Consider the following 27,042-nt stretch of genomic DNA (forward strand, 5'->3'; position numbering starts at 1 on the left):
GGACATGCAATATTGGATTATTTGGTTAAAATTTAATGTAAAATCTGTTTGATTCTTCAGCCTTGGGCGTTACATGTCCTTTTGGATATCTTTACAGATGTACAATCTAACTTCTGCATTACTCTGTTTGATCATATAGGTTCAAGTGCATTCCTCTGGACGGCTAACTGCAGTTCCATTTTGGTACGAAATTTACCTGGACACAGAAATCAGTCTGAGCACTTGGAGTGATACTTCTCATTGGAAGCAGGCTGCCTTTGTTCTGGATAATCCAATCCAAGTTAATTCAGGAGATGAACTTGTACTGAAAATTCGCTATCACAAGAGTAGTATCTCAATGATTGTAAACCGTGGGTAGCAATACTTTAAAGTCAGGCTCAGAAATAGCAGTGAATTGAGTAGAGCCGAACCACTTCATAGCTGAAATGATGGCAGAATACCCAAGAATTGGTAAGATTAAATGAGATGAAAGACCAATGTCTTGCAAGAGGATGGGGTTTGTTTTCCTGTAAGCAGTCACTTCAGAACATAAAGTTATTAATCCATGAATTACAATAAGGTGAAGAAATACAGAGCAAAAACAAAATCAAGTTAGTATCCAAAGAGCATTGTATTCACCACAACTACATATTCAATTAAGTGACTCATAAAAGAAATCAACTACGTGGCTCAGGGTGCAGAAGAGAATTTAAATGAGAAATCTTGTTATCTAATGTCTGCTGACACAAACACAAACAAAAGGACTAAAAAAAATTTGCCTCCATATAGAGCCATATCATATCCTCGGGCATCCTATAGTGCTTCAAAAGTCATTCATTGCATGTGCAGTAGTCACTGTTATATAGACAGAAGTGGCAGATAATTTGTGAACAACAATGTCCAACAAACAGGTGATGAGATGAAGTGTCAATTTAGTCTGTTTTTGGTGATGTTGGTTGAGGGAGAAATGGTGGTCAAGACACCAAGGGTGCCCTGCTCTTCTTCAAAGTTGCTGGACTATAACTTGGTGTTGTAAAATTGTTTACAATTGTCAACCCCAGTCCATCACCGGCATCTCCACATCAAAGTCAATCTGAACCACCAGAACAGGCTGACAGGATCTTTGTTTAACATCTCATTTGCAAGATGGCACTTCTGACAATACAACACTCTCGCACCATTACACTGAAGTGGCTGTATGTGTGAATGAGCCTGTGCCTAAGGATGAAAAACTCTTAATTTGCATTGCTGATTTCAAGACCATTTTGTCTAAAGTTTCTTAAGGCACTTTAACACATTTGCAAGCAAGAGTACATGTCTCTAATATTTTATCAATTATGCATATCCAACAACTATTGAAGTAAATAAAAGTGTAGAAGGGGTGTTGAAGACTTCACAAAAGTTTGAATTTCAGTAATTAGATATGTCCTTCAAGAACCATTGTTGTCAGTTTAGACACAAGCTATTCCTAGAATTGAGCCTCCAGTGCAAAACTCTACAAGGTATCAGTACTGTTGTTTTATCTTTAATAGTTCTGAATACTTTCCTGGAGGAAACTGGATGGAAGGGGAGTTCAACCAGTATGAGACATAAATTCATGTGTCATTTAAAATTGCATGATCACTGAAGCATTGACTTCATTTAAATTAATGATCTGCATTGATAATTCAGTCCTGGTAGTGCCAGGGCTTAGGAACTCCTTCAAACCAGATCTGATGATGTCACCAACCCTTCACTTTTAGCCACAAAAAACATACATACTTAATTTTGGAGTTACACAGCCATCTGGTGGAAGGTTTCCTGGAGGGCACAAGAAGCAGTATGCCTTGAGAAACACCATGGTTAATGAAAGTTGAGATTTTGTTCAGGCTAGGCAGATCTGATGATCAAGACCTTATTGCCCATTAGAGATAATTCCAGTTATAGAGGATGCCTGGGATCCTTTCAAAAGGAGGATAGACTATTGAGTATTGATCCTAATTTTTATTTTAAAAACCTTTTGTAACCTTTATTATGGAGTCTCAAATAGAGATAGCTACTGCCATTAAATCAGATGTTAATTGTGCTTCAGATTCCATAGAGACATCCCAATCCTCTGGCAGAGAGACTTCTTCTAGCCTCTTAAAATTGTGCAGAGATAAGGTATTCTGAAACATCTGAAATTGTGCCCCTGTGAAATGGTCGGTGATACAATCATTCAATTTGGGATTTCTCAATTGTTGCAGACTCCCATTGATTGGTGGCTCTTACACTAGCTATTAGTGTTGTCTAAGGATAGCTGTTAGTCTTTGGTAGACTGCTATTGTGCAGTTGGCAAAATATGTCCAGGCTGAGCATCTTGAATAATTAATTACATGTATATTTGTACACACAAACACTTCTGCTCCTTTACTGTAATCACAAGGTTTTTGTGGCTTTCCTATCTGAATTGTTTACCATTGTCATTAATATTACTTATAAAGACAATTTATTTGGAAGAAAGCTGTGTTTGGTGCTTATTTGTTGAAAATGGAGGGGAGAAATGAGTTGAAGTAAGCTATAACATTCTCTGAACAGGGCTCTGCTACTGCTGCAGTGATGTTTCTGTGTTCTACAGAGCAGAAAGGTCCAGATTTGCACCTTAATCTTAGCTAATTCAGCAAAGATTTTTATCCAGGACCATCAGATGCAAATTTCTCAAGTTTACAACCAGTTATTGTACTGGCAACATTAAAAAGACAAATAACCTATTGTAGCAGGGGAATCCAAACTGCCTTATGCCATGAAGAGATAATTTTATTATAGTACTAGTTGATCACCCATGTCATTGCACATGGGGAATGAAGACCAAAATAAAAAAAACTTGCATTTATATAGCAACCACAGGATGCCCTGAAGTGCTTTACAGCTAATGAAATACTTATGAAGTGTAGTCACTGATGTAATGTAGGAAATGCAGCAGCCAATTTGCACACAGCAAGCTCCCACAAACAGCAACAAGATAATGACGAGTTAAACTGTTTATTTCAGAGATGTTAGTTGAGGGATAAATATTGGCCACGACACTAGGGAAAACGCCCCTGTTCTTCTTTGAAGTAATGCCATGGGATCTTTTACGGCCACCTGAGGGGGCAGACGGGGCCGCGGTTTAACGTCTCATCCAAAAGACAGACAAAGACCAAGTGCTAATTGGAATATAGCGTGCAGATGTAGTTCAGTTGCCATTTTACACGCATATGTTCTGTGCTTATTTTTAGATTTCCAATTAATCATTTCCATGTCCACAATTATAATGGAAATTGCCTATGTAAACCTGTCACTCTAATTACACTCTCCCAGCAGTGGTGGCCCTGCAGTATCCCCAATGACAGGAAAATGCAGTTATAGTGAGAAGTTAACATAGGCAATTTCCATTATAAATATAGACAAATATAGAATTTATAAAAAGAAAGCATTGACAGGAAATGTACCCATACTGTATTATTACAAAAGCATGCATCACTATTCTATGCCAATAGAATCAATTACAGCTGTTCAAGGTATGGTGTAAATCCAATGCTTTAGGTACTATTTGGATCACAGAACCAAAAAACTGAGTTAGTATTGCTCAGACACAATGTAATCCAATTAATAAAGCTAATGAAATGTCTGCAACTGTATTTGGATCCAGATAGTGGTTCTGACTTATTCAGGTTAAGACAGAATACTCATAACAGCACTTTTCACAGGGATAGATCAGAATCAAATGATTTTTTTCTGCTACATGATTTAGAAAGCATTTGACAGCTGTATAGTAATTAAACCAGCAGCTATCCTGCAGAAGACTACAAGAACTAATACTTTAGTAAAATAAATATCTTGGCTTGATATGTCAAATCAGAAATATAGTTTATACACAGGAAACTAAAACTTTTTTGAAGACTTTCTCACTGAACCAAAATGTCAGATACAATAAAATGTACCAGTAACTCTGCCCAATTCTGTAAAAATGAAAGCCAGATACTTCACATCTATTTCTAGCTTCAAGCAACAAAATCAGATAAGGCAGTTACTGCATTTTAGTATGGAAACCATTAGCTGTTATATTTTGCCAACAACTATAAAAAAAGTTAAATTTTTTTAGTATCGCATAACCAGTTTCCATTCGGGTATGTAATACTGCATATTGTGTATATACCAGCTACCCGGATGAGTCATCAGTTTGAACATGGGGCACACCACGGAGTGAGGTGGGCACAAAGTGGAAAACACTACTTCCATAATGGCAATTTGGCTGGAGTGGGAAGTAGTTCAGTACTTTATGATTTTTGTGACCATCAGTTGAACAAATTTAAATTTAATGAATTGGCAGGTAGCAGATGATCATTAGTCACTGGCTATGTGTTAATTAATTCACTGAATAGTTGAGCTTACTGAGTAGCTGAAACCTTTGGGACCTAACTTGAGAGGAGTATAAGGAAGACCACAGAGTGAAGTGGGAACAGAGTTGGAACAGTACTTCAGTAGTGGGAATTAGAAGCAAAGGGGGAAGGAGGAGAAGAGTAGTTTAACTGAAGTTTAAGTAGATAATATAAACTTAACTAGAGCGTAATATTTATAGGAAGAATGACAGAATAGGGGACAGTGATGGGCGGTTCCTGCAGAATGTGGGAGTTTTGAATAGCAAACGTTAACTCAAAAACACATCTCCATGAAGTGTCTCCAACTGAGATTACTCAACGTCAAGATCTCTGGTTAGGCCCCAGCTGGAGTATTGTGTCAAAGTCTGGGCACCACACTTTAGGAAGGACATCAAGGCCTTAGAGTGTGCAGAGATTTACTAGAATGGCACAAGGGATGTGGGACTTCAGTGACATATTGCATAGGGAGACTAGAGAAGCTGGGGTTGTTCTCCTTAGAGCAGAGAAGGTTAAGGGAAGATTTAATAGAGGTGTTCAAAATCATGAAGGGTTTTGATAAAGTAAATAAGGAGAAACTGTTTCCAGTGGCAGAAGGGTCAGTAATCAGGGGGGACAGATTTAAGATAATTGGCAAAAGAACCAGAGGTGAGGTGAATTTTTTTTTAAAAAAGAGCATGTTACGATGATCTGGAATGCACTGCCTGAAAGGGTGGTGGAAGCAGATTCAATAATAACTTTCAAAAGGGAATTGGATAAATACTTGCAGGGTTTTAATTTGAAAAGCTAAGGGGAAAGAAGAGTGGGACTAATTGGATAGATCTTTCAAAGAGCCAGCACAGACATGATGGGCTGAATGGCCGCCTTCTGTGCTGCATCATTCTAGAAGTTGAGGCAAAGTTGGAGACAATCCAATACATCAGGGAGGGAGACAGGAGTTGAAGAGGGTCTCTGGCCATGATAGGAGGAAGTTGTGGTGACTATCCACATTAGGGAAATCAAAGAGGAACAGGCTAGAGCAGGAACACCCAGAACAAATGACCCTCTCCAAAAAGTTTGAAGCAATGGCTTCCTGTGGGGAGGTGGAGGGCTCCTGGCAGGACCATCAAATGGATTACTATGGCACCAAAAAATGAAATTGCTCATGTGGGGAGGATTAGGAATGCAGTATTAGGAGACTTGAGAGGGATGGACAATATCTTTTGCAGTCCAGAGGGCTAAAATGGCATTTTGAAAAAGAGGAGAGCGCGCATCCAGTCATTGTCCATGTGGGAGTTTAGGGAGCAAGACTTCAAAAGATGGCAATCTCTGAATTACTTCCACACCTACAGACTAGAATAGGGAAGGATAGGAAGATTAAGGAGCTCAACACCTGGTTAAAGGGGTGGTGCCCATTTTATGGGGCATTCTGGATGGATGTGTTACATCTAAACAGGAAGGAAGCTATTGAAGTGACAAAACATCTAATTAGCAAAGTGAGTGGTCATTTAAACTAGGAAGGAAGGGAGGTAAAGAAAATAAAAACAATCAGAAATAACAAGTTAGAAATAAGAAGTAAATATACAAGTAAAGTATTTAGCAAAAAGGATAACGTACAAAAGGAATAAAGTGAGTAGAGGAGAAAAATCAAATCAACCAGGTATAAAGTTGGGGTAAGAACGAGAAAGTAATGAAGTGTTAGCTTGGACAAAAAAAAAACAAATCAAAAAATTGACTGTTACATTAGTGGGGTTGTATAGCTCCCCCCACCATGGGAGTGAAATAGAAGAGGAAATCTGTAGATAGGTTAGGGAGATGAGTAGAATACAATTAGTCTTCTAGATTTTAATTACCCACACACTGATTGGGACAGGGAGTAAATGGAGAAAGGGGAATGGAGTTCCTAAAATGTGTGCAGGATTCCTTCCTTAAGCAGTATGTTTGTATACCTTCATAACTAGATCTAATTTATGAGTACCAAAATAGATCAGTAGATGAGTAAAATGTGGGTGAGCAGCTCCAGAGAAGTGCCCATATGATACGGATCAAAGTCCAAATAGAAAGGGAAAAGTGGAGGAAAGAGAATTGGCACAGAGGATTGTAGATTGACAGTAGGATTTTTTTTTAAAAAGGAGATTCCAAAGTGGAATAAATATGTATCATTTTAAAAAAGGAAACCACTTCAAGTTTCAGAATGTAACAGTCCATGGTTATTCAAGTACCTACAAGGGAACCACTCCCAGTGAGTGCGCTGTACAAAATCCCCAGTTTGCTACAGCTTTATTTTGAAATTGTTTTGCACAGTATTCCTTTTCTAGAATGCAAACCACATTAAAAGGCACCATCTTTCTGGCACATTTAATTTGAATAGTGCAACACATTAAGTTCTTCCCCGTTCACTTAAAGTAGACATGAAATTAGTGCTCACATTCTCATTTACTAGGTAATACACTATTGATGAGAATAGTGAGTCTCGTTGAAACCTTTCCTACTTCAAAACAAACCAGAAAGTTGAGCTTAAAATTTAGAGTGATCCATAGGACAGAGATGGAACTAAAACATAGAAGTCAAATAAGGTCATTCAACATAATGAAGCTGATCCCTCTGGTACATTGACTCCCCCATCAAGACGTCTAATTGCATTTTGAATAACTTGATACCTTTGGTCCCATTAACTTGCTAAGATTTTAAACATTTATTAATTTTTCCTACTATCTACTCCAAATTTACTTTTTATTAATTTCCACCTATGTCCTTTGGGTCTATTTTCTTAAATGCGATTTTAAAAATGCAGGTTTATCTGATTCTCAGATTACAACTGATCTAATACATCAATGAATGCACTCCATTACCAACTGATTACTGTACCATAAGCAGTGCTTATGTCTGGGAGTCAATGTATGAAAAACATTGAAAGAAACCTACTTTATTAAGAGTAAGGTATACTCAGCTACAATTTTTTTTAAATTAGAAAGTTTACTTAACAAGTGACATGGATATTTAAATGCATGAATATGCTGATTGAATGTCATCAGAGCAGTCACTGACCAGTCAGCTCATGGGCATTGTACAATATTTTATGATGTGGAGATGCCGGTGATGGACTGGGGTTGACAATTGTAAACAATTTTACAACACCAAGTTATAGTCCAACGATTTTATTTGAAATCTACAAGCTTTCGGAGGCTTCCTCCTTCCTCAGGTAAATGTGACATTTACCTGAGGAAGGAGGAAGCCTCCGAAAGCTTGTAGATTTCAAATAAAATCGTTGGACTATAACTTGGTGTTGTAAAATTGTTTACAATATTTTAAACATAGTTCCTCCTCTTGTATGTCTATTAGCTAAATTAAGCATTATATGGGAAGTAAAAAATGAATGCATGAACTACAGGCATTTAACATAATTGAGGCTATCAAAAAATTGATTCTCATTCCCTTATAAACGGCGATTTAAAACAATCTGAAAATTACAGAATTTCTTGGCATTTTCAGCACACAAGGCCAATTACACAAGCTTCTGCCATCATTAATGCAGATTTAGCAGAAAGTAATTCAGGATGTACAGATATATACTGATTGTCAACTTTAAAAAGGAAACAACCTAGCATTCATTCAGTAGCATACACATTTAACAAAATTATACCACTTCTAGGAAGCCCTTATGCATCCAAATCTTTGATTACTGGTTGAAGTTGGTTTTGCAGATAGTATACTGATCCAAACTGGGCCACTTTATATAAAAAGAAATTGGGCCATCCATGACCTTAAAGGAATTATTAATTACTTTCACATGATCCTTGTGTTTAATTAAGCAATTGGTAACTTAAGTTTTAAATTTAAAGGCTATGATATAGTTTAACAAGCAGAATTCACAAAATTCCCTACTCATTTCTTAACAGTATGCCCAACACATATTACAGACCACCATTTTATTGCAGTTGTCAGTTTGACTTACACAAAAGACCATGTCAATTTTTGTTCATCTTTGTCACGAGCCTGACAGTTTAGCATTTGTAAACTTTATTCCATTTTAATAATTTACATTTGGACAGCTGAACAAATCTTACTGTTAAAACATTATACCAGAAAAGATTTATGGTACATTTCCAATGTTTTAATTCACACTAAGCCTTTTCCAAGTTACAGCATTGTGAGTACGATGTGCAAAAGTCCCATTTAGTTAACTTTGAGAGCAGCTCAGCATTATAACAATTTTGATATAGGATTTTATACTGTATTGAAACTCAGTGGCTCATATGTACTAAAATAGTATTAATCCTAGATAGGCAACAGTCCAAAAGGAGCCTCCATGATGTACAACAGAGACAAGTAAACCTTGGCCCAAACAATAGACCAAAGTACAATAATGAGACAACCAATTTTCACCTAAGATATAGGAGCCACAATTACATTTTCAGAAATTTGATAGACAGCAGGAAATAAATGTATTCGATTCAAGCTGCATATGTAGCAAGAACATGTTTTGACATATAATGGCAGTATTAACTTAACCAACCACTATAATAGGATCATGTAAGATACTGCTATAATGACTGTTTGGAGTCAGGTTTTATGGAAACTGCATGTTTTATTATGTAACCCAGAGGTTTAATGCCAATATACCTCACTCTAACCATCTCTAACATAATAAACCAGTGATCTTTGCACATCAGCAGATTTGACTGGCCTTTAGAACCTGTAGAATGCACTTTAAAATATATATTAAAAGGTTAAAAAGAAAACAATATCATGTAGTGTAGGTGTTATAACAAGAGGTCCTTCCTAGGTTGACATCCAGTGGGATACTAGCGTCCAGAGACTGCGGGTGCCCCCCCCCAATATCGTATGGATAATCGGTGCCCATAAAGCCCTTCCACCATATAGGACTAACCACCCTATCGGCTGGTATGTTGACGGTTATGACCACGGAAGGAGTGTTCATGTCGCAGCCTGTCAGACTGTTAATCAGCCAGTGAATCTTTCCTCTACTTTGCACTATTCTCCAAAGGGAAGAGTGTGAAGATACAAAATGACTACTAGAGGACCTGTAAATGGCAAAAGCTCTTGAACTGATACCAAGAATAAGTAATGTCCACAGGATACATCAAAAAGTTTTAGCAAAAGAAAAAAAAAATCAAAACTTGCATTTATAGAGCACCTTTCACGTCCGCAGGACGTCCCAAAGCACTTTACAGCCACTGAATTACTTTTAAAGTGCAGTCACTGTTTTGTAGGCAAACTCAGCAGCCAATTTGTGCATAGCAAGGTCTCTCAACATCACCGAGACAAATGATCAGATAATCTGTTTTAGTGCTGTTGGTTGAGGGATAAGTGTTGACCAGGTCATCGGGAGAAAACTCTGCTCCTCTTCCAACAGTGCGTTAAGAGCGTTTACATCCACCTGAGCAGGCAGATGGGGTCTTGCTTTGCTGTCTCATCCGAAAGATGGCACCTTTGCCAATACAGCACTACACTGAAGTGTTAACCTAGATTATGTGCTCAAATCCTTCAGTGAGGCGTGAAATCACAGCTTTCTGACTCAAAGCAGAAGCTGCTACCACTGAGCCAGAATGACACTTGACATAAGTGGAGGGAACAGGTTAATAAATTATACAGTATTGCATTAACAAATATAACTTTCCAAGTCTTTGGCAGCCCACTAGCACAACACTTTAGTGTGACACATTCTGCCAAGGCTGAGACCCACAGTTTTTCCCACAGGTCGAGTGTAACATCTCAGTTCAGCCATTTGAGAGGAGGGTAACAATGATGAATTGAATGGTGAGTAAACCTACACTGCTCTGATGTACCCTACAGTGGACAGTTACAAAATGATATTGTCAGGTGAGAATAAATCATCCATCTTATACTGACAAAACAAGACCACCTAAAAACCAGAGGGAAAAAATAAAGGTTGGGCGGGGGGGGGGGGGGGAAGCAGATCTTAAAGCATATCTTTTTCCCCAGCACCCTTACAGTTACAGTCTGATGAATTTGCAAGTGAATAGTGCCAATGTGGACCACAATTGATGAAAAAAGTATGTCTTGTTCTGTAGTACTATACTATATAGCTAAATGCTTCTGTTCCACACCATAATTTCAGTGCCACTACAGTTACCGCTATTTCTGATGGAAAGCTTCTGGGTTTCATGCACTTTAAATATCCATCTTATGGCTGTAATCTTGCATGCATCTGGTGTCAATCAGCACAGGCAAATCTCTTTTGGAAAAAAACAGGGGACAGGCACGTGTGTCAGATTTTTAAAAAATGCATCCTGACCATTATATACAGTATTGGGATTTCTCCCTCTTTCAGATTATTAGCTAGCACAAGATTCGTGCATTTTGAATTCAAGTTGAATTGCAGTAAAACACAGTAAGCTGGGCAGAAGTTGAATTATAACTAGCTGGCCCAGGAAAAATGAAAAACCATTATTTTTTTTTTAAAAAGAGGAAACAAGCCCCCAGTGGCCATTCTTCCACTCTATTTAACTACTGTGCAATACTTCTCTGACATTTCTTATTCCTTTGGTAATAGAACACAGTGCTCATTTAAGTTTTCTAGTTGTAACAGTTTTATCTTAGTAATTTAATAGTAAACATCACCATGGGCAGCTTTCGTGCAAGGCTCATTTCTCTTACCTCCTCCAAACATAAATTCTCAGTAAAGAAACAAAACTGATGAGGAATAGGAAATACAACATAATAGTTTAGGCAGCTTAGATAAATGAGCACTGTATGCAAAAGGAATACAAAATGGCTAAGAAATGCTCCAGCAATTTAAAGCAGAGTAGAAATGAATGACATTTATAATAAAATGAGAAGCACTGGTTGTCACTATCACAGGACTATTAAAATTCAGAGTACATCAGCCACTTTGGTTGCTAACAATGCTCTTTAACTAGTAATTTCAGAGACTATTGCATGTTGATGTATCCTGTAATGTTCTGGCCAGTATTTTAGCGTTACTGCCGTTAAAAGTCATTAAATGTATTCTATACAGTATACTTAAACTCATTTTATGTCACCTTTGTGCTATGAACTCCATAAATTTGCATCTCTATGTATTTGGTCAATATTTACCTTCATTCCTAGTCAGTTTTCTTAACTTACAGTGTTAGATTTCTAAACTTCATCCAAGTTTTAAGTTGAGTTCATCCATAATGCTCAGTGTGGTCACCCATGGTATCAACAAACGATGTGGCCTGAAAGCAAACCTCTGAGGTCAAAAGTTTAAGTAACAATACACATATCTTGATCAGAGTTTCATGCTGAATCTTTAGGCACAGAATTTAAGGAGTCTTCATTCCCTTTCTCTCTGGCTAAATTGTCAATAGCATCATTTGTTGATGGGAAAGAAAATATAGGGTGGGGTGCAAGAGACGCATGTGTTTGTCCAAATCCTTGGTAGTATCCCATTGGAGATGGTGGGAGAGATGGGGTGTCAGAATTCAGGTCCTGGCTAGCTGAAGACAGAAGACTGGTGTGTTCATTGTGTTCCTCTTCTACAACAATATTTGTTTTCCTTGGTCGACCCAACACAGTCCTCCCTGTAAAATTTAGACATTAAATATCATTCACTTCCAACTTTTTAGGTTTTTGCAAGTCAGATCCATAAAAGCAACATCTTGATGAAGTAGCGTCCACTACATTTATGAACCACTGAATTTAAGAGTTGTTTTGGGGCGTATGTACCCTGCAGTTAGCAGCCTAAGACTAGTAGTTTAGGTTCCAACTAGCAGAACCCCACTTACATTAATTGGCAGGAAAGCAGTCTGCTTGATTGGATGGATGCATTCCCACACAGAGCTCTTTCCCAACAATAGGAAATTTAAAAAGTTTAGAGAGCAGGAGGGGGTGGGGGGCGGGGAGAATCCCTGTGATTTAAACTTTTAAATTTGAGATAAGGTAGATCAGAAGGATGCCCAGGAGGTCAGAGACCACCTGAGCATTTTATAAATCATGTGTGACACCGCACTGGATTTACACCCAATGTGATGTCAAACTAAAGTGATGCAAGACTACCCATCCAGAGATCTCATGGGGGAGTCAAGTTGGGCTCGGACTCTGAATTTATGCTGCAAGTTTAGTAATGCTAGTGGAATTGCATCCTTACAGATGAGCAAAGGAGATAAAGCTTATCAGTACAGCTGCTAGAGTTTGAAGATTAGGCATTATAGTATACTCCAGAATCCTCAAGTCATCGGACAAGCTTTAAATCAGTAGCAGATTTTGATCTAACACCTAGTAACATGTCATCAGCTTCACAAGTGTAATATTACTCATATCCCTCTACTGAATGGAATATCCTCTACAGATCTTGAGAATTAGCTGGGATGATAATCTGACTCTCAAACTGCTGCTCCTAGGTTGTGGTTGGTCAATCTTTGATTACACAAAGTTTTGCTTACTGCCAAATCTGTGAAAAATATGAACTGTCCATAGCAGATCAACAATGTTAAAGGCCGTAATTTTTCCTGTTAGCTGTTTAAAACATTTTCTTTTGCTTGTTAAAGTCAAAGAAGGGGAGGGGCAATTTGGGACAAAGGAGGCCACCTTGTGATTGATAGTGGAACAGCAGTAATACTTAAGTATTTTGCCTCAGGTTTTATAAAGGAAGATGAAAATAGGACTGTTGGGAGTACTTGAGGAGCCTATGAATAAGTCACCACTGGAGACAAATATTCAAAAAGTGTTTTTTTAAAAAAAGCTCATGAGATTGAATCGAAAAGTTAACTGCCCCAGATGATATGCATCCCAGAGACTGGTGAGCAGATGGTGGAAGCACTAACCATCATTTTCCTAAGATATTTGGAAATGGGAATTGTGTCAAAGTCCGAGAGGTTGGCAAATGAGTTAGGAAATATAGGCCAGTTAATCTTGCCTTGGTTGCAAGTTAACTTCTAGAGTTCATAATGCAGGACAAAATTATTGAACACAGAAAGGCAGTGGCTAAATCAGGAACACGAGCATGGATTTGCCTCTGACTGTGAGAAGCATTGCAGCCAAGCGCAATGCTATCCTCACCCAATGCCAGACATGAGCATTTTCAGAACATGTCACTAAATATCAGGAATGCAATCCATGTCTGATTTTCCCCTCCTTGATCCAAAAGCAAAGAAGCCAACTGCAGTGCTCCCATTACTGCCCAGGCTGAGATCAGCTAACTCAAAAACACATGGACTGAACTCAGGACCTTCCTGGTCTTTTGGCTAGGCTCTTAATGAGATAATACCAGAGGACTTATAAAAACAACTATCCTATCAGTTCACTCTTAATATTAAAATTTAACCAGCATTTGCAGTCACACAAGTACAAGGCTCCAATATTGTTCAGCACAGTGCATTGCAGGAGCTTGCAGTGTAACTTTGATCTGCGATCCTATGACACTTTCTACAGGTACTAGTCAGAGACCCACACTTGCAATATAACTAGCACATAAGATTTTAGCACCAGTTGTGGTTGAATTATAGGCAGTTTTTGCTGATGACCAAGGCTTACTAGGGAAGGAAAAATAAATGTTCTCCATGAATGGTGTTGAAATATCAAAGGATCAAATTGAAAGAAAGTTAGGAATCTCAACGAGTCCAACAAAGCAGCGTAGCAATCAATAAGGCCAATCAAATGTTTAACTATATTACGTAAACAGTACAACACAAACCAGAGGAAGTCATGATCAAACTCTACAGTGCTCATCAGGTCACCTTGAATACTGTGTTGCAAAAGGATAATTGGCCTGGTGGTTATTTCTGAACAGTGGGTTTGGGATATGTTGAGTCCTGCCCGAAACAAGATCAGGTCAATACAAGAACACATTTTAGATACAGCTTAGCTGCAAGACTAAGTTCTGCGGGCCAGTAAATAGCACCCACATTGCCTTGCATACAAGACATCTCCTCTCCCTGCCCTCGCCCTTTTCGGCTTCCAAACAGTGGTATAAATTTCTAGTCTTGGAATATACATTATATATAAAACATGAGATCCCTTTTATTAACAGCATGAATCCTAATAAAACAAATACCCGAAGAACACTAGTGTCCCTGTATTCACTTTAGAATTGACACTGAACTTGTGTAAGCACTAGATGATATTTCAGAGTTGTCACCCTCAACATAAACATGAAGCGAAATATTTTCATTCCAAATCAAAATAGTATTTATGAACAAACTTGAAATGCGAGAATCATCTCACTAAAACTGGCTTCCTTACCAACATTCCGTACTTGTTCCGATATATCTGCTCTAATGTCAGAGATATCCCACATGGCAAGAAAAGAATCCAAGCACGAGCCTTCTTCAGCTTCCTGGACATATGGCTTGTAGGAAAAGCTATAATGGTGACCAATCGCAGCAAAGAACATTTCAATACAAATGACAAAATCCTGGGGAAAATACAAAAAGTATTTGGTGAAATTACTTTGTTTTTGGTTACATACCTCTCCATTCTAGCTAGTTCCCACACTTTAATTACAAACATTTAGCTGGATAATAAGTTGATTTAAAATGATAAGGAACTACTTAAACAGTAAGGTTAATTTCAAATCTGACCATTAAACTATACATTGATTATACTGACCACGGTATACAAATAAGGCTGCAATGTATGTATCAAAATAAAATCTTGTTTTCTCTTTATTTTAGTCGCTTGAACAGTAACATACAAGTAGAATTGTACACCATTACTTTGGAAAGAGGTGATCAAAATTATGATTTTTGATGAGGTTTTAAACAGAGGGAGAGAAGTAGCAAGGCAATGGGGCTCAGCAAATGTTGCAAAGAATAGGACTAAAAGGTTCTGCCAATGGTGGAATGGAGGAAGAACAGAATCAGTGGATCAAAGATTAAGGGCTGGGGTGTAGATTTGGAACAGTTTGCAGAGGTAAAGTGCAGCAGAGGTATGGAGTGCAGGGGAGACGAAAATTAGGATGTTGATTTTGATGCACTGGAAGATAGGGAGCCAATGGAAGTCTGCGAGGACAGGGGTGATGGGCAAATGGTACTTAGTGCAAGGATATTGGGGTTTTGGGTGGGTTGGAGGTAGTGTATGATGGAGCTGAAGATGAGGGATGTCAGTGCTGGGAAATGGAATAAGTTTCCAATTTTGTCTTCCAAAGTCCACATCAAGCACTCCCAAGCCACATATAACCAAACACTAGACAAAGAAGGAACTTGTGCTTTTCACAGCCTCGGGACATCCCAAACCATAGCTAAAGGAGTACTTCTGAAGTGCAGTCACTCTTATAACGTAGGGAAGTGCAGTAATCAATTCATTTACAACAAGATCCCACAAACAGCAATGAAATAAATGACCAAATAATCTGTTTGAGTGATACTGGTTGAAGGATAAATATTGGCCAGGAGAACACCCCAGCTCTTTTGAATAGTGCCACGGGATGTTTTATGTTCACCTGAGGGCAGATGGAGCCTCGGTTTAACGTCTCATCTGAAAGACGCATCCCTCAGTACTGCACTGGAGCGTCAGCCCTAGTTTATGTGCTCAAGTCTCTGGAGTGGGACTTGAACCCATAACCTACCACATTCAGCATCAATAGGGGTGGACAACCAGCAACTAACAGGAGTAGGAGGCTCCATGAACGTCTCCATCCTCAACCATGGCGAAGCCTAGCACAAGTGCATGAGATGAGGCTGAAGTATTTGCAAGTGTCTTCAGCCAAAAGTGCTAAGCGGACAATCCTACTCGGCCTTCTTCTGAGATCTCCGCCATCACAGATGCTGGTCTCCAGCCAATTCAGTTCATTCCACATGACATTAAGCAGCAAGTGCACCGGACACAGCAAAGGCTATGGACCCTAACATCCTGGCTGTAGTGAAGATCTGAACAACAGAACCAGCCAGATAAGGATGCAAGAGTTGAGTACCAGAGGAGAGGAGATAGTAGCTGCCCTTGACATCAAGGCAGCTTTGACCATGCATGGCACTAAGGAGTCCTAGTAAATCTGATGTCAATGAGGGTGAAAGGGCAAAACCTTCAGTGACTGGAGTCATACCTGACACAAAGGATGATGAACCTAGTTATTGCACTCAATCTCAGCCCAGGACTTGGCTGCAGGAGTTAATCAGGGAAGTGTCCTTGGCCCAAAGATCTCCAGCTGCTTCAATGATCTTACCTCAGTTATAAAGTCAGGAGTGCAGCGGTTTGCTGATGATTTCAGTGTTCAGCTCCATTCACAACTCCTTCATTAACGAAGTGACTCAAGCCAGCCTGGGTCTGGACAACATTCAGGCTTGGGCTGACAAGTGGCAGATAACATTTATGACCTATAAGTGCTAACCATTTCCAAAAAGCCCCAATCACTGTCACCTGACCTTGAACAGCACCATCACTGAGTCCCCTACCTTCAACTTGGGGTCACTCACCAGAAACTTAACTGGACCAGCCATATCAATACAGACGCTACAAGAATAGGACAGACCTCTAAAAGCTTTTCCACCATTTACAAGACTCAAGTTAGGACAGGACAGAGCAGTTTGCTTAATCGGCACCCCTGCCACTGAACTCAATATCACCCATTGCATCACCAGCACACTGTGGCTAAAGTAAATACTATCTAACAATGGTCATCTCTGGGCGTCACATCTCGTAACATAGTATAAATTTATTTTCAATGTCTTTTACAGTATTTTTTTAAAAATACTAAACTTCACTTTGGCTTATTCTGCTTGTAATCTGTCCGTGGTAATCATAAATGCATTTCAACCTCCATTCAAGCCTAGCTCTACTGACAAAACATCAGAAACTTTGGTATGTAATCTAATTCTAATTGTTTAATATAAATAAATCTGGCTTTTACTTCATCTCCACATTAGCTTGCCACCTCTTGTTCCAGACACTGACCACTTTTATTTAATTTATTTGCCTGAATCCATTTCAATTCCATTTTCCTCATTATCTACCAAAACATTTCATGTTAACCTAAGGGTGTAAAGACCCATGAGCAGCACAACACAACAGGGTCCTCAACTTTTTCCAAAGAAACTCCGGGCACAATCGTATTGGAACAGTGTGTTTAATGATAGACCTATCTATGGTACCACACAGAACAGAACAACACTTCGTCCCTTTGCCATCGCCCCCAGATCTTCCATGTCTTGCTTTATATCTCCAAATTTCTCTTCACCTTGCCACAGACCAGTCTCTCGAGATTATATTAGACACCAATCTATACTTCAGCAGCAGAATAATACATTAGGGTTGAAATTCCAGCGGAAGTACAGTGGAACAGGACATTAAGTGTACCAAAGGAGAAAGACTCCGACCCTGTCACAAGCTGTGGGGATGGGGTCATCGTCCGGTGGCCCATACATGCAAGTGCACACCAGTGGTGCCCACTCATAAAGGCCTGGAAAATCTGAGTAGCACAATGACACTCTGATGGCAGAGCAGTGGCCTGGAAAGGATCGTATCTGTGGAGGGCAAAACTTTGAAAATTGCTCCTCAGCCAGTGCTGGGCCACTTAAATTGAAGTAATCAATCTGTTCCAGGATCAATTACCTTAGGCTGCAAAAGTTCAAGGGCCTTTCCTAGGCCCTTAGTGGGACTAAAGCTCGCTCTCAGCTGGCAAAAGATTCTACTGAAGACTAAGTCATACGGAGCACAATTCCTGGTGTAGCCCAGAAAATACCCCCCTAGACACATCTTATTGACATGGAGTGGGGGGCTGGGCAAAAGATTTGCCTTCTTTTACCCGCCCCAACCAGAATATGTCTCAGTTGTGTAAACGGGGCAGAATCCCAGCAGAAACAGTTTCCATCCCATTTTCCGGTTCCTGTCTGGCAATTCTGTCGTAGGGGCGCCACTGGGTTTTACACTTATAATATTCCATTCTTTATAAACTGTGCATCCTGATTCACTGAGCAGCACCACTATTCTGTATTTATATTTGTCACTTAGTCAATTCAACAATTTCTCTTTACTATTTCCCAACTAATTTCCTATCGATGACATGCGGCTACCCCCAATTCCATCGAACTCAATTTTAGCTAACAATCTATTGTGCAGAACCTAATTAAATGCCTTCTAAATATCCACATTTATGTCATCCATTAATCCTTCTCTATGCACCACCTCAGTGACTATCAAATAGTTCGATTATGTTAGACATAACTTACCTTTCACAAAACCATGCTGACTCTCCCTACTCAGTTTATACTTTTCCAAGAGCTCACTTATCCGGTCACTGATGTATCGCTGCAATTTCTCACACTTGTGACGCTAAATTCACTCACCTAGTTACTTGGTTTGTCCCTTCTTCTCATTTTGCCACTTTCAAATTCCCCAGCACTATCCCCAAATCTAACAAGCTTTGGAAGATTGTAGCTAATGTAGAGTTCGTGTCTGATTATTCTATCAAGGATTTTCTCTCCCCTTAGTTAAATAGTTAAAATATAGATACTTACCAAGACAATAAAACTAATGACCATTTTGGAGTTACTTCTATTGGACATTTTGTTCACTGTTTGATAGCAACATCTCCAAATCTGTAGACCTAGCAATTATTAATAAGTATATATACATTTCTAAGATCCAACTTCTTTGAAAAAATAATTTTGAAGACCAGAAATAAACTCTTTTTAAAAATAAAGCAAATTCTGTAAGGAATGCAGGTTTCTAAATAGATTACTGTAGTCATGCAATTGCTAAATTTACCTGCAGACCAGTAGCGACAGCTTCTACGCTTTCCCAGTCCCATGTGCGTTTTTCAGAAATTATGCCTACTTTCACAAGTACTGCAATCAAAGCAGCTTGCCTAAAATGGATTGACAACATTTTTTTAAAAAAACAATATGAAAATAATAGTTCTAAATGTTTTTTTCTCTCCAATTCTAACCACTGGTCAGTAAAATGAAAACAGGTAAATGGAATTTAATTTTTTTTAAAAAGCATAAATAAATCTTTTACTTACCAGAAGGATACAAAGACAACCAATTTCACACAAAGAAACTTGCCCACTGGTCGGATGGGATTCAGTTCATTTCTCAGCACTTTATAAAACAGCACAAGGCAATACATGGCAAACTACAAAAACAAAACAGAACTGAATCCCCAAGACAAGAGTAATAAACGACAACTTGCATTTATATGGCGCCTTTTAACGTAGAAAAAAATTTAACTGAATGTGAATACAATTTTGAGTGCATCAGAAAATGTTCAATGCTAAATAGATAGTTTTTTTTTAAATTTAAAAAGAAGCATCAGTTTTTTTTTGCCACCCAATAGCCCCATTTGATTTGAACTACATTTTTGTTAAAACTAAGAAAACTTCCTGAGTATTTGTAATAGGGTGCAAGAATTCTTTGATACTTTAGAAGGATTCAGAGCAGAGGAGTTTTGAAAAAAAATCAAATAAAAATGCCCTATACTTAATGAAACTTATGTAATATCAATTCTAGATTAGAGTTAAAAACCGACCATCTTTTGAGGGATAAACCCTAGTACACTGATTTCATAATTACAAATCATGTAAGAATATGCAGCTTTCCTGCAGCAACAAACATAATTAAAGAGATTACTACAGTCTCATTTAGCAATATAGGGAGGGATGAAAAGAGATGAGAGTTCAGTTAACTTTCGTGGAACATCCAATGTTAAATTTAAGAGCAAGAGCAAAGATAAATCGGCCCAAAAAGTTCTGAATCAAATGCAACAAACTGGAAACATAAAAGTTACATTATAGACAGATGCATATATTGCAAGACTTACTAGTTGTGAAACATTGTTAATTATAACCAAGTACGTCCAAGCATTTTTGAAGCTGAAATTCCCCTCATCATAGACTCCAACAAGTTCGCAGATTCTTTGGGAGAAGGAAAAATTGTTTTTAAATCATCAACCTATTAGTACTGTGCACCATTTAATAAAATACTTGATTGCCTGCCCAGACTTGAATGCTGAAATTCTAAAGTACAGCTAATAAAAGAATATTTAATGTGTGTGTGCAGAGTACCCTGCTGGATCCTTCTCTTGAATATCGCCAGGAATTAATATCAAAACCACTTTATTTATAATACTCGTCACAACTGGAAAGCTCCAACTCTAACAGATTGTGAATAACCATTTAGTTTTAAAGAAATGGATGATATTGGACATACTGATTGCAAATCGAGCACTAGAGCATTCAGAAAATCCAAGTTTAAATGCCAACATCAACCTGCATTTGATCTCCTCCCACCATCACGTGGGGTCACTGATGAGGCAGCTGAAGATAGATGGGCCAAGGACAATGCAGTGATATCCTAGGGCTGCAGTGATTGGACAAGCACAATCACTAGGTCAAATATGGCTCCAGCCACTGAAAGCTATTCCCATAGACTTCAGTTTTTCTGGGGCTCCTTACTCAGTCGAATGTTGCCTTGATGTTGAGGGCAGTTAGTCTCACCTCTGCGCTGGCATTCTGCTCTTACATCCATGTCTGGATCACAACTGTAACAAGATCAGGAGCTAAGTGGTTCAGGTAGAACATGATCCTCGACGAGCAGGTTATTGGTCAGTAAGTGGTGCTTGATGGTACTATTGATTACTTCTGCCATCACTTTGATGATAATTGGAAGGCGGCTAATTGGCCTGATTAGATTTGTCCTGCTTTTTGTGGATATAACATACGTTGGGAATTTTCCATGTTATCAGGTAGAAGCCAGTGTCGTACCTGCACTGGAATAGCTTAGCACAGCTTACCAAGATAAACCAAGTTTCAACTCAGACCTAATCATTATCCACAACAACTTGCATTTATATAGCATCTTTAATGTAGTAAAACATTCCAAGGCACTACACGAAGTGTTATCAAACAAAATTTGACACCGAGCCACATAAGGAGATATTACGACAGCTTGGTCAAAGAGGTAGGTTTTAAGAAGTGCCTTAAAGGAGGAGAGAAAGAGAGAGAGGCGGAGAGGTTTAGGGAGGGATAACAGAGCTTAGGGCCTAAGCAGCTAAAGGTGCACAGCCGCCAATGGTGCAGCGATGAAAATTGGGAGCGATGAAAATTGGGGATGTGCAAGAGGCCAGACTGGAGGAGCGTAGAGATCTCAGAGGGTTATAGGGATGGAGGAGGTTACAAAGATAGGGAGCTAGGCCATGGAGGGATTTTAAAACAAGGGTGAGAATTTCAAAATCGAGCCATTGCCGGACCGAGAGTCAATGTAGGTCAGCGAGCACAGAGGTGATGGGTGAATGGGACTTGATGCAAGTTAGGATAAGGGCAGCAGAGTTTTGGATGAGCTCAAGTTTACAGAGGGTGCAGAGTGGGAGGTTTACTTTCTGATCACTTATCCTACAAGTAAAAACTTTAGAAAAATACGTAAATAACACAAACAGGCTATTCATGTGTATATTGCCAGGAAATTAAAAGGCCCATTGGCATGTAGATTCCAAAACTTTTGAGAGCAGCTATTTCCACTGCCCCAACTCTGGAGTTAAATCAACTTTAAATTCACAGTTAAAGAGAGTTCTTCCCTACCTGTGTGTTATAGAAGAACAAAGCTGTAAAACTGATGAGGTGACTCTTAAGTCATAAGGTGTACTGTATGCAAATTTCTGACAGATGCAGCACCGTTGTTATATAAAAACATAACCCACGGACTACTAATTGATTCAGTATTTATAGGTGTGGCCCTGTGATCATGTACACAAGTTGTAAAAATTTTGCATTACACCAGTACTTCAATGGGGTATTTTGCAATTGAAGAAATATCAGCATTTTCATTGTAATCATACCTAACTTCCATGCAACATATTCCCAACTAACCCTTACAATGCACATAATCATCTATTTTGCCATGCGTATTGTGGAATACAAGCTGAATTATCCACTATTGAGTTTCGTTGTAGGGTTTGTATGCGACACTACCAGCAAGATTTACTTTAGGGGTTTATCACCAGTCACTGCCACAGAAAAAATAATTTACCCTTTGTGTTCATATTATCTACTGTGGATCACTTTTGTTTTGCTACTAAATGAGTTTCTCAATACAAATTCCTACTTGAGAAACAGCTAGTTTTGTCTGTCAAGAGAAGAGCAGGCAGTGCCACTTATATTAGCCATCATCACATGACAAAGCATTTGTAGTTCATTATTAGGATTTTTTTTAATAGAAGGAAAGATAAAATGTAGTATAAAAAGGAATTTGGAAGATTTTTGTGGCAGTAATGCAAATTAATATCAGAATCAACCTAAAAGACAAGATATACATGTTCTGAGAAGGTGCAGAAAATTGAGAGGGGAGGGAGAACAGCCAGAAGTCGAGATCCATGTGGGAACCAATGGCATAGGAAGGAAAAGGGCACAGGCCCTGCAGTCAGAGTTTCAGGAGCTAGAGAGGAAGTTAAAAAGCAGGACCTCAGAGGTAGTAATCTCTGGGTTACTCCTAATGACACGTGCTAATGAGTATAGGAATAGTAGAATAAGACAGGTTAATGTGTGGCTGGGGAAATGGTGCAGGAGGAAGGGATTCAGATTCCTGGGTCATTGGGACCAGCTCTAGGGCAGGGGGGGACCTGTACAAGCCAGATGGATTGCACCTCAACAGGGCTGGGACCAATGTCCTTGTGAGGAGGTTAACTAGTGCTGTGGGGGAGGGTTTAAACTAATTTGGCAAGGGGATGGGCACCAGAATGAAACATCAGAAAGGAGAAACAAGGTGCAGAGACTGGGAGGGACAAATAGTACCAGTGTAAAGAAGAGTTCAGAAATATGATGGACCAAACAGTGGGCAAAAGCGAGGCAGCCCAAGATGAGTTTGGAGTGCACGTGCGTAAATGCACGTAGCATAGTAAATAAGGTTGGTGAGCTGCAGGCACAAGTCACCACATGGGACAATGATATGGTGGCAATAACAGAGACCTGGCTCAAAGAAAGGGAGGATTGGGCACTTAATATTCCTGGCTACATGGTATTTAGGAAAGATAGGGAAGGAAAGAAAGGAGGTGGTGGCAATATTGATCAAAGAAACTATTATAGTACTGGAAAGGGATGATGTAGTTGAGGGGTCAAAGACAGAATCTATTTGGTTAGAATTAAGGAATAGAGGAGCTATTACACTATTGGGTGTATATATAGGCCACCAAATAGTGGGAAGGAGATAGAGGAGCAAATTTGTAGGAAAATTACAGAAAGATGCAAGAACCATAGAGTAGTGATAATGGGGGACTTCAATTATCCCAATATAGACTGGGACAGTAAACAGTGTAATGGGCAAAGAGGGGGGGAATTTCAGAAATGTATACAAGAGAACTTTCTTGATCAGTGCGTTTCCAGTCCAACGAAGAAGGAAGCAGTGCTGGATCTAGTTCTGGGGAATGAAGTGGGGCAAGTGGAGCATGTTGCAGTCAGGGAGCATTTGGGGAACAGTGATCATAATATTAGGTTTAGAATACTTATGGAAAAGAGCAATCAAGCTTAAAAATACTTAACTGGAAGAGGGCCAATTTCAGTGAGTTATAAAGAGATCTTGCCCAGGTGGACTGGAATCAAATTGGTAGGCAAAACAGTAATTGTACAATGGGAAGCCTTCAAGGAGATGGTGGTTCAGATACAGAGTAGATACATTCCCACGAGGGGGAAAGGAAAAACACTCAAAGCAAGAGCTCCTGGATGACTAAAGGTATGGAGATTAAAATGAAACAGAAAAAGGAGGCTTATGACAAATGTAAGGTTCATAATACAATAGAGAACCAAGCTAAATACAGAAAGTATAGAGGAGATCTAAAAAAGGGAGTAAGAGGAGCAAAGAGAGAGTACGAGAATAGATTAGCAGCTAACATAAAAGGGAACACAAAAATCTTTCATAAAAATATAAATAGTAAAAGGGTAGTCAAAGGAAGGGTGGGGCCGATTAGGGACAAAAAAGGAGATTTCTTATGGAGGCAGAGGATATGGCTGAGGTATTAAATGAATACTTTGCATCGGTTCACTACAGAAGAGGATGCTGCCAATGTAGCAGTAAAGGAAGAGATAGTAGTGATATTGGATAGGATAAAAATAGATAAAGAAGTTCTTAAAAGGTAGGCAAGTACTCAATGTAGAAAAGTCACCCGGTCCAAATGGGATGCATCCCAGGTTATGGAGGTAAGGGTAGGACCTAGCCTCAATCTTCCAATCCTCCTTAGATATGTGGTGTGCCAGAAGACTGTTCAAAAAAGGGGAGAGGGACAAACCCGGCAATTACAGGTTAGTCAGCCTAACATCGTTGGTGGGGAAACTTTTAGAGACATTAATCAGAGACAAAATTAATTGTCACTTGGAAAAATATGGGTTAAAAAATGACAGCCAGCATGGATTTGTTAAAGGAAAATCGTGTTAACTAACTTGATTGAGTTCTTTGATGAAGTTGCGAAGAGGGTTGTTGAGGGTAGTGCAGTTGATGTTGTGCATATGGACTTTCTAAAGACATTTGATAAAGTACCACATAATAGACAAAATTGGCTAAGGAACAGAAAGCAGAGAGTAGTGGTGAACGATTGTTTTTCAGACTGGAGGGAAGTATACAGTGGTGTCCTCCCAGGGGTCAGTATTAGGACCACTGCTCTTTTTGATATATATTAATGACCTGCTCTTGGGATACAGGGTATAATTTCAAAGTTTGCAGATACACAAAATGCAGAAATGTAGTAAAAAATATGGAAGATAGTAACAGACTTCAGGAGGACATAGACAGATCGGTGAAATGGGAAGACACATGGCAGATGAAATTTAACGCAAAAAAGTGTGAAGTGATACATTTTGATAGGGAGAATGAAAGAGGCAATATAAACTAAATGGTACAATTTTAAAGGGGGTACAGGAACAGGAATTGGATAGCTCTTTCAACGATCTAGCCCAAGCACGATGGGCTGAAGGTGGCCTCCTTCTGTGCTGCATGATTCCAAATGAAAGGGGTTTTAAGATTCAATGGAATCTAAAAGCCAAAGGTTACAGGAAACCCAACAGAGCAAGTTACATGTGGTTCTAAAAAAGGCAAGAAGTTAATTAGGCCATTGGGAGAATCCAGCAGAAAAACAGGAGAGTCAGCTAAACTCAAATTGAAGTCATGAAGAATATGAAAATGAAAGTGTTCCATAGGTCTGTGTTGAGCTCAGTTAGAACCATGTAGCACACCAAAGGTGGAAAGGTCAAATTTGTGGAAGAGAAGAATTGAAGTGGCAATCCACAGGGAGGTCAGGATAATGCTGATGGGCAAAAGGGAGAGGTAGAGCAAAGTAGTCATCTATCTGCATTAGGTTTCCCCAATAGAAAGACAACACTATGAACAAGTGAATGCAGCATACTGATTGGAGAAAATACACAGATTAGTGTGTAACAGAAGTGTTTGGAGCTCTAGACAAATGTAAGAAGACACAAAAAGGTAAAAATATTTGCATTCTTTGCTCCAAAACAATATTACTTACAATGCAATTATTGTTGTAAATGGTCTGACTACAGTATACTGCAAAACTCCAAGCTTGCACCTGAACAGCAACACCCTATCAAAGAAAGCACAAGCAAAAAGGTTATCAGAAAGGGCACTCATTTGGAGCAATATATAGGTTCTGAATACAACAGGTAATAGAAAATACTACTACTCTCAAAACTTCAGTGACCTAGAGAAACACGAATACAATTAGCATTTTGAATGAATATAAAATCTAAAAAATGAACATGTAATTGTAATCATTCTCAAAGGCACATTTTGTAAAGCATATAACAATTAAAATGCAGCAACAGAGGTAGACATTATGTGATCTATAGATGTCATTTCTGGATCATAAGGTACACAAATAAAATAACTTGTATACTGGAACTTATAGCAATGGAAAAATATGTAATAGTACAATAAAATATGGTACATAATTTTAGTCAAATCAAATACAGCATTTTTAAATAGTCAAGTATTTGCAGATATATACACCGACTGTTCTCAAGAGCCATCGTCATAAAAGTGAAGAAAACAGGAGAACACGATACTTATCAATTATGGTACTGATGTTAGATAAGTTAATGTAGATGGAAAACAGAGGCACCAACAATGTGCACAGATTGAAATAACATCAGTTTTTCTTTCTTCAGCTTTGCCTGAGTAAACCACAGATAAGGAAATATTCCGTGCTTCAAGTATTCACTTCGAATTTCTGAAAACTGAAAACATATGACCCTGACAAGCTGACATTAGCATCTGAAGTACTCTATTACACACAATTATTTTATATTATACACAATTATACACATAATTGAAAGGAGCAACCAGCAATATTTGTAGAAACTGGGAAGACCTCTATCGGTTCCACAATGTATTTAGAATTAGAAACATAGAAAATAGGAGCAGGAGTAAGCCATTCGGCCCTTCGAGCCTGTCCACCATTCAATACGGTCGCGGCCGATCCTCCATCTCAATACGGTCGCGGCCGATCCTCCATCTCAATACGGTCGCGGCCGATCCTCCATCTCAATACGGTCGCGGCCGATCCTCCATCTCAATACGGTCGCGGCCGATCCTCCATCTCAATACGGTCGCGGCCGATCCTCCATCTCAATACGGTCGCGGCCGATCCTCCATCTCAATACGGTCGCGGCCGATCCTCCATCTCAATACGGTCGCGGCCGATCCTCCATCTCAATACGGTCGCGGCCGATCCTCCATCTCAATACGGTCGCGGCCGATCCTCCATCTCAATACGGTCGCGGCCGATCCTCCATCTCAATACGGTCGCGGCCGAT

General features: G+C 39.1%; 2 protein-coding genes across 4 annotated transcripts in view; one reads left to right on the top strand and one right to left on the bottom strand.

Annotated features, from left to right (window-relative positions):
• The window catches only part of prmt9 (protein arginine methyltransferase 9), a 49,711-nt gene extending 47,251 nt beyond the window's left edge, over window positions 1-2,460 (top strand). For all 3 annotated transcript variants that reach the window (XM_067992232.1, XM_067992246.1, XM_067992238.1), the window contains one exon: window positions 140-2,460. In XM_067992232.1, coding sequence (XP_067848333.1) covers window positions 140-358 — 219 coding nt within the window. In that variant the 3' untranslated portion in view covers window positions 359-2,460. The remainder of the gene's footprint in view (window positions 1-139) is intronic.
• Window positions 2,461-8,248: 5,788 nt separating this feature from the next.
• tmem184c (transmembrane protein 184C) overlaps window positions 8,249-27,042 on the bottom strand; it is a 37,448-nt gene continuing 18,654 nt past the window's right edge. Inside the window, exons 5-10 of the mRNA XM_067992254.1 lie at window positions 25,737-25,811; window positions 20,055-20,148; window positions 19,258-19,370; window positions 19,002-19,101; window positions 14,544-14,715; window positions 8,249-11,884 (exon numbers count right to left, since the gene is read on the bottom strand). Of these exons, the coding sequence (XP_067848355.1) occupies window positions 11,601-11,884; window positions 14,544-14,715; window positions 19,002-19,101; window positions 19,258-19,370; window positions 20,055-20,148; window positions 25,737-25,811 (838 nt within the window). The 3' untranslated portion in view covers window positions 8,249-11,600. The remainder of the gene's footprint in view (window positions 11,885-14,543; window positions 14,716-19,001; window positions 19,102-19,257; window positions 19,371-20,054; window positions 20,149-25,736; window positions 25,812-27,042) is intronic.

This window comes from Heptranchias perlo, chromosome 1 (assembly GCF_035084215.1).
Source record: "Heptranchias perlo isolate sHepPer1 chromosome 1, sHepPer1.hap1, whole genome shotgun sequence".
Taxonomy (NCBI): Eukaryota; Metazoa; Chordata; class Chondrichthyes; order Hexanchiformes; family Hexanchidae; genus Heptranchias; species Heptranchias perlo.